Source organism: Pterocles gutturalis, unplaced genomic scaffold, assembly GCF_000699245.1.
Source record: "Pterocles gutturalis isolate BGI_N339 unplaced genomic scaffold, ASM69924v1 scaffold11785, whole genome shotgun sequence".
Lineage (NCBI taxonomy): Eukaryota > Metazoa > Chordata > Aves > Pterocliformes > Pteroclidae > Pterocles > Pterocles gutturalis.
Window position 1 is genome coordinate 4,105 of NW_010140896.1, and position 15,571 is coordinate 19,675.

General features: G+C 52.2%; 2 protein-coding genes across 2 annotated transcripts in view; one reads left to right on the forward strand and one right to left on the reverse strand.

Annotated features, from left to right (window-relative positions):
* POLH (polymerase (DNA directed), eta) overlaps positions 1 to 4,384 on the forward strand; it is a gene marked incomplete at its 5' end in the record, with an annotated part of 8,130 nt that extends 3,746 nt beyond the window's left edge. Inside the window, 5 exons of the mRNA XM_010083842.1 lie at positions 408 to 527; positions 1,326 to 1,449; positions 2,121 to 2,186; positions 2,681 to 2,844; positions 3,529 to 4,384. Coding sequence (XP_010082144.1) covers positions 408 to 527; positions 1,326 to 1,449; positions 2,121 to 2,186; positions 2,681 to 2,844; positions 3,529 to 4,384 — 1,330 coding nt within the window. The remainder of the gene's footprint in view (positions 1 to 407; positions 528 to 1,325; positions 1,450 to 2,120; positions 2,187 to 2,680; positions 2,845 to 3,528) is intronic.
* A 4,181-nt stretch (positions 4,385 to 8,565) lies between these two features.
* On the reverse strand, positions 8,566 to 15,090 carry GTPBP2 (GTP binding protein 2). Its single transcript, XM_010083841.1, has 11 exons — positions 15,070 to 15,090; positions 14,206 to 14,390; positions 13,791 to 13,899; positions 13,067 to 13,264; positions 12,612 to 12,786; positions 11,647 to 11,866; positions 11,087 to 11,222; positions 10,627 to 10,685; positions 9,727 to 9,898; positions 9,285 to 9,449; positions 8,566 to 8,855 (listed from the first exon to the last, which is right to left on the reverse strand). The coding sequence occupies exons 2-11, from the start codon at positions 14,337 to 14,339 to the stop codon at positions 8,658 to 8,660; spliced, it is 1,566 nt and encodes a 521-aa protein (XP_010082143.1). The 5' UTR covers positions 14,340 to 14,390; positions 15,070 to 15,090; the 3' UTR covers positions 8,566 to 8,657.
* Positions 15,091 to 15,571: the final 481 nt, after the last annotated feature.

The following is a 15,571-nucleotide window of genomic DNA, read 5'->3' on the forward strand; positions in this document are numbered from 1 at the left end:
GGATGGATCCCGGGTCCTGCTCTCCAGACCTGCACTGCTGCTCGCTGCCTTCACTGGCTCCCTAGGGATGGAGGGAGTGGGGCTGTGGGGAAGGGTCCTGCTTGTGTAGGGGGAAGCGCGAGGCATTCTACAGAGCATGATTTGGGATCACATTTTGAACATGGAGCTGAGGGAGAGGCACTGAAACTGAGTTGAAGCAGGAATTGCTCCTTGGCTCACTCCTGTGTGTCCTACTACGAGCAGAAGAGCTGTTATGTACCACCAAGCCTTCTCTTTAGTCCTACTATTTCCTGACTGCTTCTAGCACTCCTGATTTAGGGGCAGCTGCTGCATAAAGGCTTGGTATAATCTTCATGTGATGCTTCATTACTGTTCTCTGTTTTTCTTTCTTTCTTTCTCTGCTGTAGCCGTAACCTGGGAGGCAAGCTTGGCACTGCCATCACAGACATCCTGGGAGTAGAGTACATCGGGGAGCTGACACAGTTCAGTGAGACAGAGCTCCGGACTCACTTTGGAGACAAAACCGGGTAATGAAAAACCGCTCACCACAACATGGCTCTTGGCAGGAACTGAGACTTCCTTTTGGTCACAGGTTGTTCTGCTGGGATTGGGAAGATTGGAAGGTAAAACTTCAGTGGCATCTTTGAGAAGCATTGGTCTGGCAGGCCCACAAACAGGTTTCCAGTCTCACCTGCTCCCAGGCACGCTCCCTAGGATAATGTTTTGCCTGTCAGCCAGCTCCTCTGCTTTCCTCTACAGCGTCTAAGGATGGGGCCAAGCTGTGGAAGGGCTCCCTGCAGGCTGGGAAGAAGGCAGGCTTTACGGTCTCATTACAGAGGAAATTATAAGGCTGGATTGGAGCCTGAAACACCACTCCTGGCTGCAGAGCAGCGGTTGGGGTGCCCTGCAGACTGGTGAACTGTTGCCACTTAAGGAGAAGAGGCGGAGGAGTTGTACTGACAGGCAGTTGTGGCCTGAAGGAAGCTGCGTGTTCAGCTGCAACTGCAAAGCTGGGGATGAGAGGCAGAGCCACAGCTTGCACAGAGCTGAAAGTGTGGCTCAGCAGAAGGCTGACGTGATGCCTGCATGCCTGTCTGAGGGCAGGGAGGGAGGCAGTTCAACAGCACAGTCTAACACTGGTGCAAGGGCTGAATGCCAGAGTGGCTGCTGTGACAACACGAGGGCTGTCACAGCTGCCTGGACTCAGGGCAGCATATTAGTATCCGCTGGCATCTGCAGGAACACTGCAGTGGGTGTTCTTGGGCTTACATGTTCCTGTAAGGCCTGTGTGGCGGCCTTTACCTCATTCTTCCTCTGACTTTCAGGCCCTGGCTCTATGACTTGTGTAGAGGCATTGAAGAGGAACCTGTCAAAAACCGGTACCTGCCCCAGTCCATTGGCTGCAGCAAGAACTTCCCTGGGAGGACAGCCCTGGCCACACAGAAGGAGGTAGGAGAAGCCTGCATCTAGTACAAGGCTTGGCCTTTACACTGGAGAAGATGAGGACACTAAAAGCTGAGACTAACTTGCAAAACTGCTGCTTTTCTGTGTCACCGTGCCCTGAAACTCAGCCAAGGGGTTTGGTGGAAGTTGGTGGTGGTTTGGGCCTCAGAAATTAGGGAAATCCTTGTTTGACAGAAATGCGTTGACAAACTCCTGCGCAAAAAAGTCCAGCTTTGTTGTCATTTCCACAAGCAAAACGTGCCTCTGCTGTTCAAAAGGTATTTACGGTGCCAAGCTTCAAGTGCTTGGTTGCGAGAAAAAGAAGGTAACTAGCCCAAAGAAAGAGGGAGGATGCACCTTACCTGTTAGCTGGGAAGAGGTTCCCACGGAGCTGTAAGGAGATGCAGAGAGAGATCCAGGGCAGGGGACTCAGGTTACTTGGCAAGGTCTAGTAGTAATGCTGCAGGATTTGTATGGTATCAATGCCTTGCCTCCAGCGCTGAATCCTCACCTGGGTCGATTTCTCCAGGAGTACTCCAGATATGGGGCCTCGTGATAGTCTGTGTCCATTCGTCTGGTCCTCCTCCAGCACTCCCCGGTGTGTGGAGTGTTGCTGTGGCCTGGTGGCAGTGCTGGCAGCAGAGCCCCAAACTGTCTGTTACCCCTGTTTTGTCCAGGTGCAACACTGGCTCCTGCAGCTGGCCTTGGAGCTGGAATCCAGACTGATCAAGGACAGGAGCCAGGTAAGGAGGGGAGGCAGGGGGACAGCATTCTTCTTGCTGGCCTTCAGGAATCCACACAGCGCATCTGCACCTGTGTGCTGAGGTGCTCCAAGCAGAGGCATGCAGGAGCCTGCCCAGGAAGGGTGGTTTTGGCCCAGAACACTACAGGGCTAAGGATGGTCCTCGTCCTGTGCTTCAGGATGAGATCTCACGGTGAGATTAATCTGCAAGCTTCATTGCAGAGGGGCCAAGAAAAGGTGCACAGCTGCCTTTGAAGGGAAGTGAGGACTAACTGCTTCCCATCTTGTGTGGCACAGCTGTACAAGCGCTTGCTGTCCTGTATCTCATCCCTTGGAGATCAGGCCAGGCAGGACAAGCTGCAGTCTTGTCACACGGCATCCTCCGGAGGTGGTAGCTGATAGAACAGGGTTCTGGGCAGCGAGACCATTTCCTCGGCCGTTCCTGCTCTTTCCTGCAGGTGTCGCTTGAAACTCAGCCACATCTTCTCTCTGCAGAACCACCGAGTGGCCAAGCAGCTGATGGTGGTCATCCGCATGCCGGGAGACACCCGGGTGTCGCGGTTTTGCGCTCTGTCCCGCTATGATGCCCAGAAGATGTGCAACGATGCCTTTGCTCTCATCCAAAACTGCAACGTGGCCGGGGCTCACCAGGCAGCCTGGTGAGTGTGGGAGGAAGTGGTTCACCTCCCTGCCGGGTGTTGTTCTGCTGCAGGAGGTGCAGGATGAGCCAGGGACCTGACAGAAAGGAATGGGAGTGTTATGCTGACTGGTAGGAAAAGTGATCCCCAGCCCATGCGCAGCAGAGCATGACAACCTCTGCTTGTTAGCGGTAGGACAGCTGGGAGAGCCTGGCCTCTTCTTGGCCCCACATCTGGCCAGACACTTCTGACTTCTGTGCTTGGAGCTGATTGCTGCTGGCATGGAGTTGTCCAGCTGGAGTGAGTTAGTTCTTGCCCCTCTGGGCTGGAGAAGCTAGCTAGGCCTTGCTCTCCTCCGCTTAGGACAAAGGTGTTTTTTGGGAGGAGGCTGTTGGGGCAGGAAAGAAAACTAAGATGCACAGCTCCAAACTCTTAAAGTCCAAGCTGGCAGCTGGCTGCCCCTGCTCCAGTGCCCTTTCCTTTGAGAAATGCTGTTCTGGGAAGAGGCTTTCTGCTCTGCCCAGTGCAGCCTGCTATGTCTGTGACTCTTTGTCAGAGGAAATGTCTCTCCCGCCCCTTGCCAGGTACCCTGACTGCAATTCCCCTCTCCCCTCCCAGTGAACATTTAATGTTGCTTGAAGTCTTACCTCAAAGGACTTGCTTCCCAGGCTGGTGTCTGAGCTGATGTTGGTCTGTCCTTTGCAGGTCTCCGCCACTCATATCGGTGCTTCTCTCAGCAAGCAAGTTCTCAGAGCCTGCCACACTCTCTGCAGGCATTGCCTCCTTCCTGACAAGTGATACCCAGCCCGATGGCACTGCCACCACATGCCAAAATGCCATGTCTTCTACGAGGCCCAGAGTCAAGTTCTTTAGGAGCCCAAGCAAAGAGCTTAGGCAGAAGCCAGCTAATGCTATTGAGTCCTTCTTCCAAAAAGTGGCAGAAAGGCAGCAGTCACAGACAGTGGCAGCAAACAGCCTGCCTGCTGCTACCACTGCAGAGTCGCCTGTGCCCAGCTCCCTGGAGCACCAAGAGAGAGATGGCATTGGACTTGCCTCTGTGCAGTGTGACCTAGAGTCCCCAGTGAAGGGGAGTCCCAGAGCTGGGAGTCCTACTTCTCCTTATGAGAGTCCTCCCTGTGAGAAACTGCTGTCTGATGCTACACAAACACCTTCGACTCCACGCAGCTCCAGGAGGACCCTTCTGAAACTAGAGCCAGCTCTGGAGGAAAACGAACAGAATTTGCCACCCTCTCCTGAGCTTGCCTTGCTCCCTCCCACCTCGCCAGGGGACCAGCAGCGCTGTGAGAAGTGTGGCCAGCTTGTGGTGGTGTGGGAGTTCCCAGAGCACATGGACTACCACTTTGCTCTGGAGCTGCAAAGCACCTTCCTGGAGCCCAATGCTCCCATAGCTCCAGCAGCACCTACCAGCCCAAAGGCTGCAGCTTCCAGGTCTGCCAAGGCAAAGAACAAGCCCAAGATGCCAGCAGGGTCTAGTGCAAAACGACCCAGAGAAGGTGTGACAAGAACTTTAGATTTTTTCTTTAAGCCATTACCTCCTTAACTCCCAGACATACTGGGAATTTTTAGATAATCAGTAAGTATTTTTAAATAATCAGTGTTTTTAAATACAGTTAAAAGTTTTTATACTGCCTGTCACATTTTAATACAGAAAAGTCTTAATAAATTATTTCTATCTCAAGTCTTAGAGGAACCGTAACTTGTGAGTTGTGTATGATGCTGGATGTACCCAGTTTAGCTGGTGGCAGCTAGCTTGTCTCTGCCTGCTCAATGCTGCCAGAAGCTGCATTGTATTCTCACCTTCTCACCTAGTGTAGGTATTTCCATAGCATCACTCATAGCTCAATAATTCTGCTCCTACAGCTTTCTGGTCGTACTATAAAAGCAGGCACTGTAGGGACAGTGGCTTATCCCAGGGAAGCTCCAGCCCAGCCTAGGCTTGAACCCCTCTCCAGTCACTTTGTATGAAGTCTTCACCTCATGGTGGTTCTCCTCGGGCTGCAGTTGCAGGCCTTGCCCGTACTGTGTAACTTACACATGCTAGCTTAGCCCTGTGCTTCCTTCTCCCCCTTCCACCTGGAAGACACTGATTTTTATTCCTCTGCAACGCATCAGGATTTTTGTTATAGATGCTTTGGCAATTCCCTCTGTATAGCAATCCATTGTGTGATGCTTACCACCAGCTCTGGAGCACAGAAGAAAGATGACTCTTGTCAAATAAGATTTGAGGAAGCTGGAGCTGCACAGGCATACTTTTTGGTGGGCTTTCGGAAATCTCAGTAGTAGTTCCTGATCATTGCTATGACCCATGAACAATCCACTGCTCGAGTCCTTATTGGAAGGGATGGGAAACATGCCAGAGTCACCTAGCCCTCTGTGAAATCTTTCCTCCCTTCCAGAAAGCGTGTATAACCACATTTTTCCTCCTGCCCAGACTGGGTGATACTAAATGCAGCTTGATGACAGGTATGTTTTGATTGTGCTCTGACGAATGAGTTGTTCAGCTCTCTGGGCCACAGTTACCATCAGAGTAGCCCGCAGTGGCCCGCCAACGCAGCAGAATATTGTGGAGGGGACAAGTGGGCACTGAGAGAGGGCAAGGCTCACTCCAGGGCAAGGGCTGTGCTCAGCCTCACTCCCTGGCAGGGCTCAGCTCTATGCTGCTGCCAGTAATTGGAACTCAGCCGATGCCACGTCAAGGCAGCAGGGGGTGGGGTTTAGAAACACACTTGCAGAGAGTTTCATCAGCTGCAGGCTTCCGCTCGCTGAGCAGGGGGAGGAACCTTTCAGGCAGCAGATAATGATGCCAAGTGCAGCTGTATTTACATGGGCTGTTTCCTGCTTGTGGCCGTTGAGCTGCTCTCCTGACAGCTGGTGCTGGGAAGCTGCTACGCCACTGTCAGCGGGGGTCTAATATTTGGCAAAACAGTTGTTGCAGGATTTCAGGAAGCACAAGCATCTCATTTCGGTGCGTGCAGCTCTGCTGGTAACCATCAGAGGAAAGAATTACAGAGTCACTCCCATTAATGACAGCCCTCATGTTGCAAAGTGACAAGTTTCCTAAAGTCCTCATGTAAAGAAAAGCAGCAACCAGTCTGGCAGGGTTGCCTCATGCTCCTGTGACAGTGACATGTCTCATTTCCTAAGTGTCTGGAAGGGCCAGACTCAGCAGATGCCACTACCTGACAACAAAAACAAGTTGAGAACAGGCAAATCGCTTCAGTGACACAGGTCACCTCCACATGGAAGCCCTTCTGCCTCTGCTTGTCCCAAGGGAACGACTTGTTCTTGCGGAGAGAAGGCAGTCACAAACCCCTTGCTAAGGTCGAAGCTATTTTAAAAACAAACCACCAGTTAGATGTGTGCCCTAGAAATCATCCCTTTAATTAGGCTCTGGGGGAATTTGTGGCTGCAAGGAAGCACCCGCCGCAGCCAGTTCTGCCCACAACAGCCTGAAGCGCTGTGCTCAGCGTGACGTGGCTGCCTGTCACCCCAGGCTGCACACCCAGGCTTGCTCAGATAAGCCGGGAGAGCACGGTTGTAAACAGCAGCGCGTGTGCATTCCTTCCACGCCACAGGATGGTATTTATAGGGCTGAATGCAGCAAGCTTCGGAAAGGGTGAATGGCAGCCATCTCCAACCGTGACCCAGCTCCAAGGGCAGCAGGGCAAGAGCCCAGCTCCACCCTTGCTCATTGTACAACTCAGACAGCAAAGCTCAATAAAACATCTTTATTCTGTACAATTATATATAGATGCTTGGGGAACAGGGACAATAATCCCCAGCATTAGAAAATTCAAGACAACAAAACAGCAATTATGAAGAGCATGGCACCAGGAACAGTCATGCCACAGATGGCAGGGACAAGGTGAAACCAGCCATCAGCTATTTCAGAGAAGGTCACAGCGCTCCCTGCCTGCTTTGGGGCAGAAAACCCCAGGGCTGCTGCAAACAGCTGGAGTCTCCCCCACCTCCCTCCCAGGCAGCTTTCTTTGTGACCCACTAGCACCAAAGGGAAGAGCCTGCTGGCAGCTGCGTCTGTCCTTGCAGGCATGGGTGAAAGACCATGTCACCATAACACTGAGACCACTGCCAGGGTGGGAAGAGGGATCCTGCTTGAGCAGGGACCCTGAGCCAGCAGTTCCTGGCTCACTGCTAGGGCAGTGGGGAAGAAGCAGAGTTTTCAGCTGGGTCAGTGCTCCCCCCAAGGGACAGGTCACTCTGGTCACTACTGAGCTGCCTCTGAATCCCTTCACATATCCCACCATTTCACCAGCTTCCCCATGCCTCACCGTGCCCTTCGCGGGGTGCAGCTACCACCTCCTCAGCTGCTAGAGCCCAGCCCAGGGGAGAGCACCGTTTTGTGACATCCACAGATCCGCACGGGCCGCTCAGCCCCGCAGGCACTGCCTATGCCAGCTGCCCAGAACCACAACTTGCTCTCAGGATGGCAGAAGGGCTGTTTGGGTGTCCAAGCACTACTCCAGGCCCTCACCCTTCTCTTCGGTCAGGGCTGGCAGGCCACCACGCCATGCAACAGGGCTGGCTGCAGGCCTGTTGGTCTAACAGTCAACAATAAAACCAAAAGCCTATGTACAGCTCTACAGCCCCTGCTGCACCCTCCAGGCTACGAGTGGCCTGGAGTAACAGTCACACAGGGGAGCTGCACGACAGCGAGTGGCAGACAAACGTGCTCCACTCTTTGTGCACAGAGTACTTGCTGGCAACATCAGCTTTCCTCTGACAATAAACCCCAGTGGCAAGGGCAAGAAAATAATTCTTCCTCCAGGAGAAACAGAAATAAAAATCACACCACTGTCAAATCACATCTAAACAATACAATCACCTGGTTTTGTGCTCGTAACACAGCCTGGCTGCTCACACTTAACGTGTGAGGAGGAAAGCTGGGGTGGGACCTGGCACAGCCACACCAGGGTGCCCACTGCAAACCACCGCTGCCCACGGGCAGGTGACATCAAACATCCGTGGAAACAACCTGCACGCACCAGCACAGACCCAGGCCCCACTCTGCTCCGCAGAACGGCCTCCTGCCCAGCTGCTGCCAGGAACAGATGCAAGTGCAAACTCTGCCTTCATGCCGTTACATCAGAGGCTGTGCCGCTCGGAGCAGCCACGGCTTCCCAGGAGTCAGAAAGCGGGATGCTGGAGGAGGGTGTGTCCCTGTGAGTGGGGAACAGGACATTTGTCCCAACAGTAAGACACTCAGATTGGAGTAATGCAAAACCAACACACAAATGGACACACAGCAGATTAAAGCCAACCAAGATTAAAACGGTTAAAAAGTGTTCTGAATGCATTCTGAGAGGTTCAACCAAGCTCCTCCTGTGGGTAGCAGAGCCTCTTCCATCCCCTGCCCACAGGGATGTGCTTCAGGATGACTCAAGACAGGATTGTTATCAACACAGTGCTCAGAGAGCAGAAATGGACCAGATCTTGTGTCAGAGATGGAAAAGCATCTCTTCACTGCTAGTCTTCTTCTGCTCCTCCCAACCGGTAATTTTCAAACAGTAAACAAAGACAGAACTTGCCTGCCCAGGTCTGCGGGTGCCTCTGATCTATTCTGAAGGAGGGCAGGGTAACAAAAGCTGCAGGCGACGTGGAGAACATGCTGAACTTGCCCCATCTACGGCACCGAATGCGATAAACTCTCCCAGGCTCCATCTCACAGTGCTGAGGAGGTACGCCCACGCTAGAACAGGACAGCGGCAGCTCCAGACGTCACTGAGAGAGCCACGGGAGCTTCCATCCTTCTCCCTGGTTGCTGGTGAGTGGACATCTCTCTGACCTAGCAGTAGTCAGAAGCTCAGCTGTCCAGGCCCTAGGGACTCCTCCAGGCCGTTTTCTTTGGTGGTGATGGCTTGGAGGTCAGTGACATGCCCGATGCCTTTGGTGACTCCTTCACGGAAAAGCAGCTTGGCTCCGATCTTCAAGTATTCGGGATGCTTGATGAACCTGAAACGGACGACTGCCTTCTCCCCTGTCCGCAGCTTGTCCTGAAGAGAAAAAGGTGAGAGCTTAGACCCATGTACCATATCAACGCATGCAGGAGAGGTGCATGTGGATGCTGAGAAAATGAGGCAAATGAGCAGTTTGCCTCCCTCAGACTGCATGGCTTGAGCTCTTCCCTTTATTGTGTGTATAGGGGGAGAGAGGAAGACACAAGCTCTGGAGAATGGAGAGTTCACCTCCCTTCACAGGCTTGCTGTAGTCCATCACACGGCTTGTTTTGTGAGAAGGGAATTCTTTAACATGTTAGGAGGAAAATCAACCGAACGGGCAGGATAACGGGGTGGAATGTCCTCATACGAAGTGACACAGCTACTGAACATACCAGTAGTCCCTAGCTTTACTAGAGGGCATGGTAGAATCCCAACAAGCCCCACAGGGAGGTCCATCTTCCTCCCCTTTACTTCCATGCCTACCTTTCCATGGATCTTCTCTACGACAGCTGTCTGTCGCACATTCCCCACGTGCACTGTCACCTGAAAGCCCTTCCGGAAAGTCGTGGCATGGAACAACAGCACGATCTCGGCTTCAAACACTGAGCAGATGGTAGGGTTCATTTCTGGGCTCACCATGACCATGCCCTGCACAACAACACAAAGCTCAGACCAGTCAGACCAATCTCCTTGCTTCTGAACAGCCCCCAAAACCACAAATGCATCTCCGCTCTGTGACTTGGGCTTGCATCCCATTCTCAGCCTTGTACTCATCCCACTTCATAGCCTGGCCATTTCCTCCCCTTCCAGCAAGTTTTCTGAAAACACCTCTACTTCATTCCCACCCTGCCAATGGGGGATCTCCAGGGAAGCCTCCAGTCCTGCTCGCTGGACCAGTGAGCAACCTGGCAACAGCAGGACTCACCTTGCGCAGCAGGGAGCGGTCAAAGGGCCCGAGGGCCAGCGTGGCTGCCTGCCCGGCCCGCAGCACACGGCAGGCTGAGCGGTTGCGTTGGATACTGCACACTTTCAGCCGCAGGAACTTCCCATCGTCCGTGGGACCAACCACCAGGTTCTCTCCTTCTCGGCAGATCCCACTGCCCAGGGCAGAAAAGCAGGACAGAGTTCATCAGGAGACAAGGAAGAAGTTTCATCCTCCAAGATCAACCTGCACAAACTCTCCGGGGCCAAGGAGGTGAGTCTTACCCAGGACTAACTGGGATGCAAAGCTGGTGGGAAGAGGGATTTCCTACAGTAGAAGTGAAAGCCACACTATCACTCCTAAGAATACCAGATTTCTCTGAGAGGGGCCATTCTGCTCCAGTGCTCTGCCCCACTGCGTTGTTTCTGCAGTGGGTGCCTGTTCTGCATGGAAGTGCTGGTAGCCAGACTGCACTGATCATGGCCAAACACTGAGGGACAGCTGCCTTCTCATGGGGTAGCACGCAGTTAACCTCTGCTGAGATCAAAGGACTTGCCTCCTACATTTCCTCCCCCTGCTTGAGGAAGGAGGAAAGCAACACCTTGGTATCATGACTAACCTCTGTTGACTCTGGGTGCCAGCATGCCTTCCTTCAGCACGCTGCAGGTCACATTCCTAATCCAGCAACTTCAGAGCAGGCTCCCTGCTTGCCACCACATGAGCAATGGTCTGCTCACGGCACCTCCAAGCACCTTGTGAGGGCTTTCCCCTCACTTGGCTCAGTCATCTGGCAGCATTCAGGACTGAGCCTTGCTCTGCTGCCACCTGCAGAAGGTGACTCCAACCTTGTGGGAACCCCAGCAACCCATTCACACCCACTCTTGCCTGCCTGGCCTCACTTACCTCGACAGAGTTCCTCCCACAACAGTCCCCACCTCTGGCACAGTATAAATTTCATCGACCTGCAGAAAGGCAACAGGAATAAGCATCTCAGACAGCTGTGAAATAGCACTCCAGAATGAGGGCAAGGTGCCTGGCCCTTGTGTGGAGGGAGGTGAGCTCTCTGCTGGTCATCAGACACCATCTCAGAGCTTCCACCAGCTTCCACTGCTTTCCCATTAGAGGAACCTCTGCCTTTTAAGTGGCAACCAGAGAAACAATCTCATCCCTGAGACAGGCATCCCTTGGTTAGGACAGAGCCCAGCATAACAGGCTTTTTTCAAGGACTGAGTTCTTTCTTTAATGTTTCCCCATAGTCCTGGAGTTCACCATATCCCTCCCCATGTTGTTCAGAGCCCCCAGATGTTTGTCACATGTCCCAGCAATGAGTGCAGTACCGGAACTGGAAACTACCCTTGCGCACCTGAAACTCTGTGAGTTGCTGCATTAGTTCTTCCTGCTCTTTACTGTTGGTCAGTGGAGGGAGGATATTGAGGAAGACTTTTAAGAGATCCAGGTTCTCCCCAGAAACGCTGGACAGTGTGAAGATTGGGGTGATGCTGTTAGACACAAATAGACAGGAATAAGCAGAAAGCCAGAGCACAGCTGCAGAAGGTGGCTGGGATTCTGAATCTACTGAGTCCAGCAAGAAGACAGAGACTACAGTGATAAACGGCCAGAGCAGGAGGGCACCTGGGCCAGGTACAACTCTGCAGTAACCTGTGCCTCAATGGTTGGTTGAGGCACCAGTCCCCTGCCAGCCCATATTCTATCCTGCAGAAGTAACTCCAGGGCACCTTCTGCTCCCAGAGCCCAGGAAAAAGGCCTGGGAGGTGAAAATGCCTTCTTGGAAAAAGCAAAGGTAGGAGAACTCATGAGGAACCAAGATGTGCTTGCCTCCCCCATGGTCACCCTTCCCCAGCTCGGCACAGCAGCCCAGTCTGAACTGGCTGCTCCAAGCAGAAGAAAGGAATGGTTCCTTACTTGGGAGACTGTGCAAACTGCTGTGCTGCTGTAACGGCATCGTCATCTGAGTTCACAAGCAGGGGGAGCTTGTTGCATCCCGGCTGCTTCAGGATTCGCTCCAGCTGCTTCACTGTCCGTTCCACGGTGGCTTTCGAACACAAGTCAACTTTGCTGATGACAATGAAGAAGGGGACCTTCAGGGCCATGGCCAAGCCCAAGTGCTCTCGTGTTGTGCCTGCTGCAGGAGACAAGTGAGAGTGTGGGTGCAGTAGCCATCACCAGCGTTCCTGGTTCTCCCACAGGCCCACTCTAGAGATTTCACCCGAACTGCTTAGTTCATCAGGCAATGAAAAAGCAAAATGATTCTTTTAAACAAAGCCAAACATCAGTCCAGAAAAATAAAAACAACCAAGACTTTTTGTGACTGATCTGTTTGCTTCAGAAAGATGCAGCAGTTTTCACTCTTGGGCTAGAGTTTGCCAGAAAACAGCCACAAAAATGTCAAGGAAAGATGTGGGAAAACTCCAGCTGCCTTTTTACAAGGCTTCAGGATTCAGCACCCCTAAGGATATGTCAAAGGTTTTTGGGGGTTTTTTTTTCTGACAAACACAGCCTCAAATTCCAAACAAAGCCTCTCTGTCCAGGGTCCAGTTTAATGCGGTCTACAGCTGGTAAGAGGATCCCAGCTCTGCTCCCCTCCCAGGCATTCACTGGCTTATGAGAAATCAGCAGAGGCTGCACTTTTTTTAATTTTTTTTTCTGGCAACTGTTCCCAGCTAACAAGGACCCACTCCCCCCATTCTCCATTTTTCTTCACACTTTGCTGTCAATCCATGCAGGGCTTATGATAAATCAGCAGAGGCTGCACTTTTTTTTATTTTTTTTTTCTGGCAACTGTTCCCAGCTAACAAGGACCCACTCCCCCCATTCTCCATTTTTCTTCACACTTTGCTGTCAATCCATGCAGGCAGGGCAACACTCACCAATGCCAGTGTTGGCGCTAACCACCAGCATAGCAAAGTCCGGGCAGTAGCTGGTGAGGCCAAAGATGGTTGTTTTCAGATACTTGTGATGGCCAGCCAGGTCAATGAAAGTGATCATTTTGGAAGAACTCTCACAGATTTCTTCTGCTGTTCGGGAGTCACTGTAATTTACCACCTGAGGAACATAAGGACTCGGTGAGAGGAGGAGCGCCAGCAGGCAAGTGAAGAAAACCCAGCTCTTATCTATCCACTCTGACCTCAGAATTAGTGAGGAGAGATGATTCACCATGGCGGGTGCAAGAAACGTCTGTGGCAAATTGACAAGTAGCACTCAGGTTCGGCTAAAGGGACACAGAGCTGTGCCACCTCTCTTCCCTCCTGTCCCACTCACAGTCGAACAGGAGGATAATCCTATTCTCCTCCAGCTTTCTGAGTTCAGCAGCCCACTCCCTCACCTCTCCTTTGCTGTTGAAGCCGAGGATCTCAAAGCTGATGCTTGACGTCCTTCCTGACTGGATTTCATGGAGATGCCGGAAGAGGTTGAGGCGCGCTCTGCCCCGCCCGTTGTCCAGCTCTCCTTGCGTTAGGACACCCAACAGGGTTGACTTCCCTGAGTCCACGTTCCCCAGCACAGCTACTCGCAGGTCTAAGAACTATAGGAAGAAGAACAGAGAAATCATGAAACTTCACTGCTGCTGTGCTGGGTGTGCACGAACACTACACGGCAGCGGAGATGTGCCTCAGAGAGCTTCCCTCCACAATGGACACTGTGCAGTGTCATCTCACTCGGATTCTGCTCTTGCTCCCAGCAAACCACTGCCCAGGAGTAGTGATACACTCTCTAGAGTTGTGACGTGACACATTAGGCTTTGCTATCACAAAAAAGGCCATGTGCTGCAACAGGACCTCTAAATCCTTTCTTGTATTGCACACTGGCCTGCATCAGAACTGTTGTCGAAGAAGAGAAATAATTTCTTATCTGTGATTCAGGCAATCTGCCTCAACCACAGTTTTGGAGATGAAGAGCTGCCTCCCTCTGGCAGCTCTTTAAAGAATCTGCTATGTGTCAATCTATGACAAAGTCCCTCTAGGGTTTGGGCTCCTATCCCAAAAGGAAGCTGCTTGTATGAAGCCTCTACGTCTCCAGCAGGAGAGGATGGGCAAGTCACAGGTCCCTACCTGCTGGTTGTCAGGCACCTTTCGGACAAGCACCTCCGTTATCTTCCTTGGAACGTCGCTGTCGTAATCGACCTCTCTCTCGCGCAGCACCGTAATGTCAGCCCCAACCCTACCACAAACACAAAAAGAAGGAGTGAGACACACATTTGTACTCAGCAGCTCTTGCACCTCTAGAACCCCAGCTGGCAAAGCGAACGGGATGAAAGCTGGGGATAGCAGGGAAGGAGCCTCCAGCTTCCAGCCAAAAGCCCTAAAACTGCCTTCTTATTTCCAGAGCCTCATGATGATGGAATTTCTGTCATACGCTAGCTCTGTAGAATGGAGCCACCACCTCCTCAGGGGACTCCCGGGGCCAAGCCTCTCTACTGGAGGCTGTTTATGCCCGAGGGTCCTGCAGATGAAAGGGAATGCGTACTTCTCTGCCATACGGCGCAGTGTCTTGAGCGAGGCACGCATCTCCTCCTCCGAGAGGCCCACCAGCAGCCCGTTGTCCTCCACGCCGATCTGATAGACGGCCTCACCTCGGCCTTCCTGCAGTCGCCACTTCATCTGTGTCACCAGGTGCTCAAAGCGATACTGCGAGGGATTCACTAGCTTCAGCTGCGTAACAGAGGGAGCAGTTGTAGTCACCGCCTGGATGCAGAGGGAATCCCATTGCCCAAGACAGCAACTCCCTAAGCCAACACCAGGAAGCAACGTCCCCAACTCTGACCCCCCTCTAGAAAACACAGCCTGTGTTGGTGTCTGCACAGAAGCCACAGGTCAGGTGAGAAAGGGGTTCATAAAGGTACACAAATATGGGAGGAGAACTTCCCTGCATCTTGCCAAAGGGATCTGTACCCTGCCTGCTGTGGGGGTGAAGACAGCGCTGTGGGACCTATCTGTGACGCAGGAGCCAAGTAAGCACAAATGGCAGAGCAGCCACAAGAAAGTGACAAATTATTATCAGGGACACCTGCAGTTCTCTCTCAAAAGGAAGAAGATTTTAGGAAAAACAGGATTTCAGTGGCTCTCATCTCCTAAAAGAACTTCCTTAAAATGAGTACTGAGATCAGACTCTTCCAGCTCAGCACACTGGGTATTGGTAGGCATGGAGGCACAGAAGATGGCTGAGAGCTCCTTAGTACAGCCTCCACTTTTCTGTCCCTTCCTTCCTGTCTCCATATAGCATCCTTCCTTTCTGTCCCCATGTTCCCCATATGCTGTCTTTGGTGAAGTTACTCACTGCAAAATAACCCTCTGGGAGGAAGACCTCCTTCTGCAACCTCAAAAGGCTCACCTTGTACTCGATGTTCCCATCTTCTGCCTGGTCAGAGAATGAAACAAGACAGAAAGGTTAGATGCTGTGCCAGCAGGGACTTGTGTAGGCATTAGCTGCCCAGATACTCTGCAGCTCGTGCTGATGGTTTCAGAGAGCGCAAAAATGGCAGAAATATACTGTGTTAGGTCACAGCCTCTTCTGCCATTCATTCCTACACTCAGCTGGAACTTACTTTAGGTTTGTTTCTGCTGTTTGCATCCCACATAATGAAAACCAGAGGATAAAACTAGAGAGTGACACAGGGGGTAATACTGCTTTTGGCGGATTTTTTTTACTGCCAGTAAAGAATAGGGCCAGTCTAATAGCCACAGAGAGAGAGTTCCAGTTTCAAAAAGGAACAGGCCAGCAGATGATTAAAAGTCTCCCCCCTCACCCAACCATGACACCCACATCATCCCACTCCCACCCCATCCAGCAGCTTCCATCCACCCAATGTGTACAGAAACAGGGGACTGGGAAC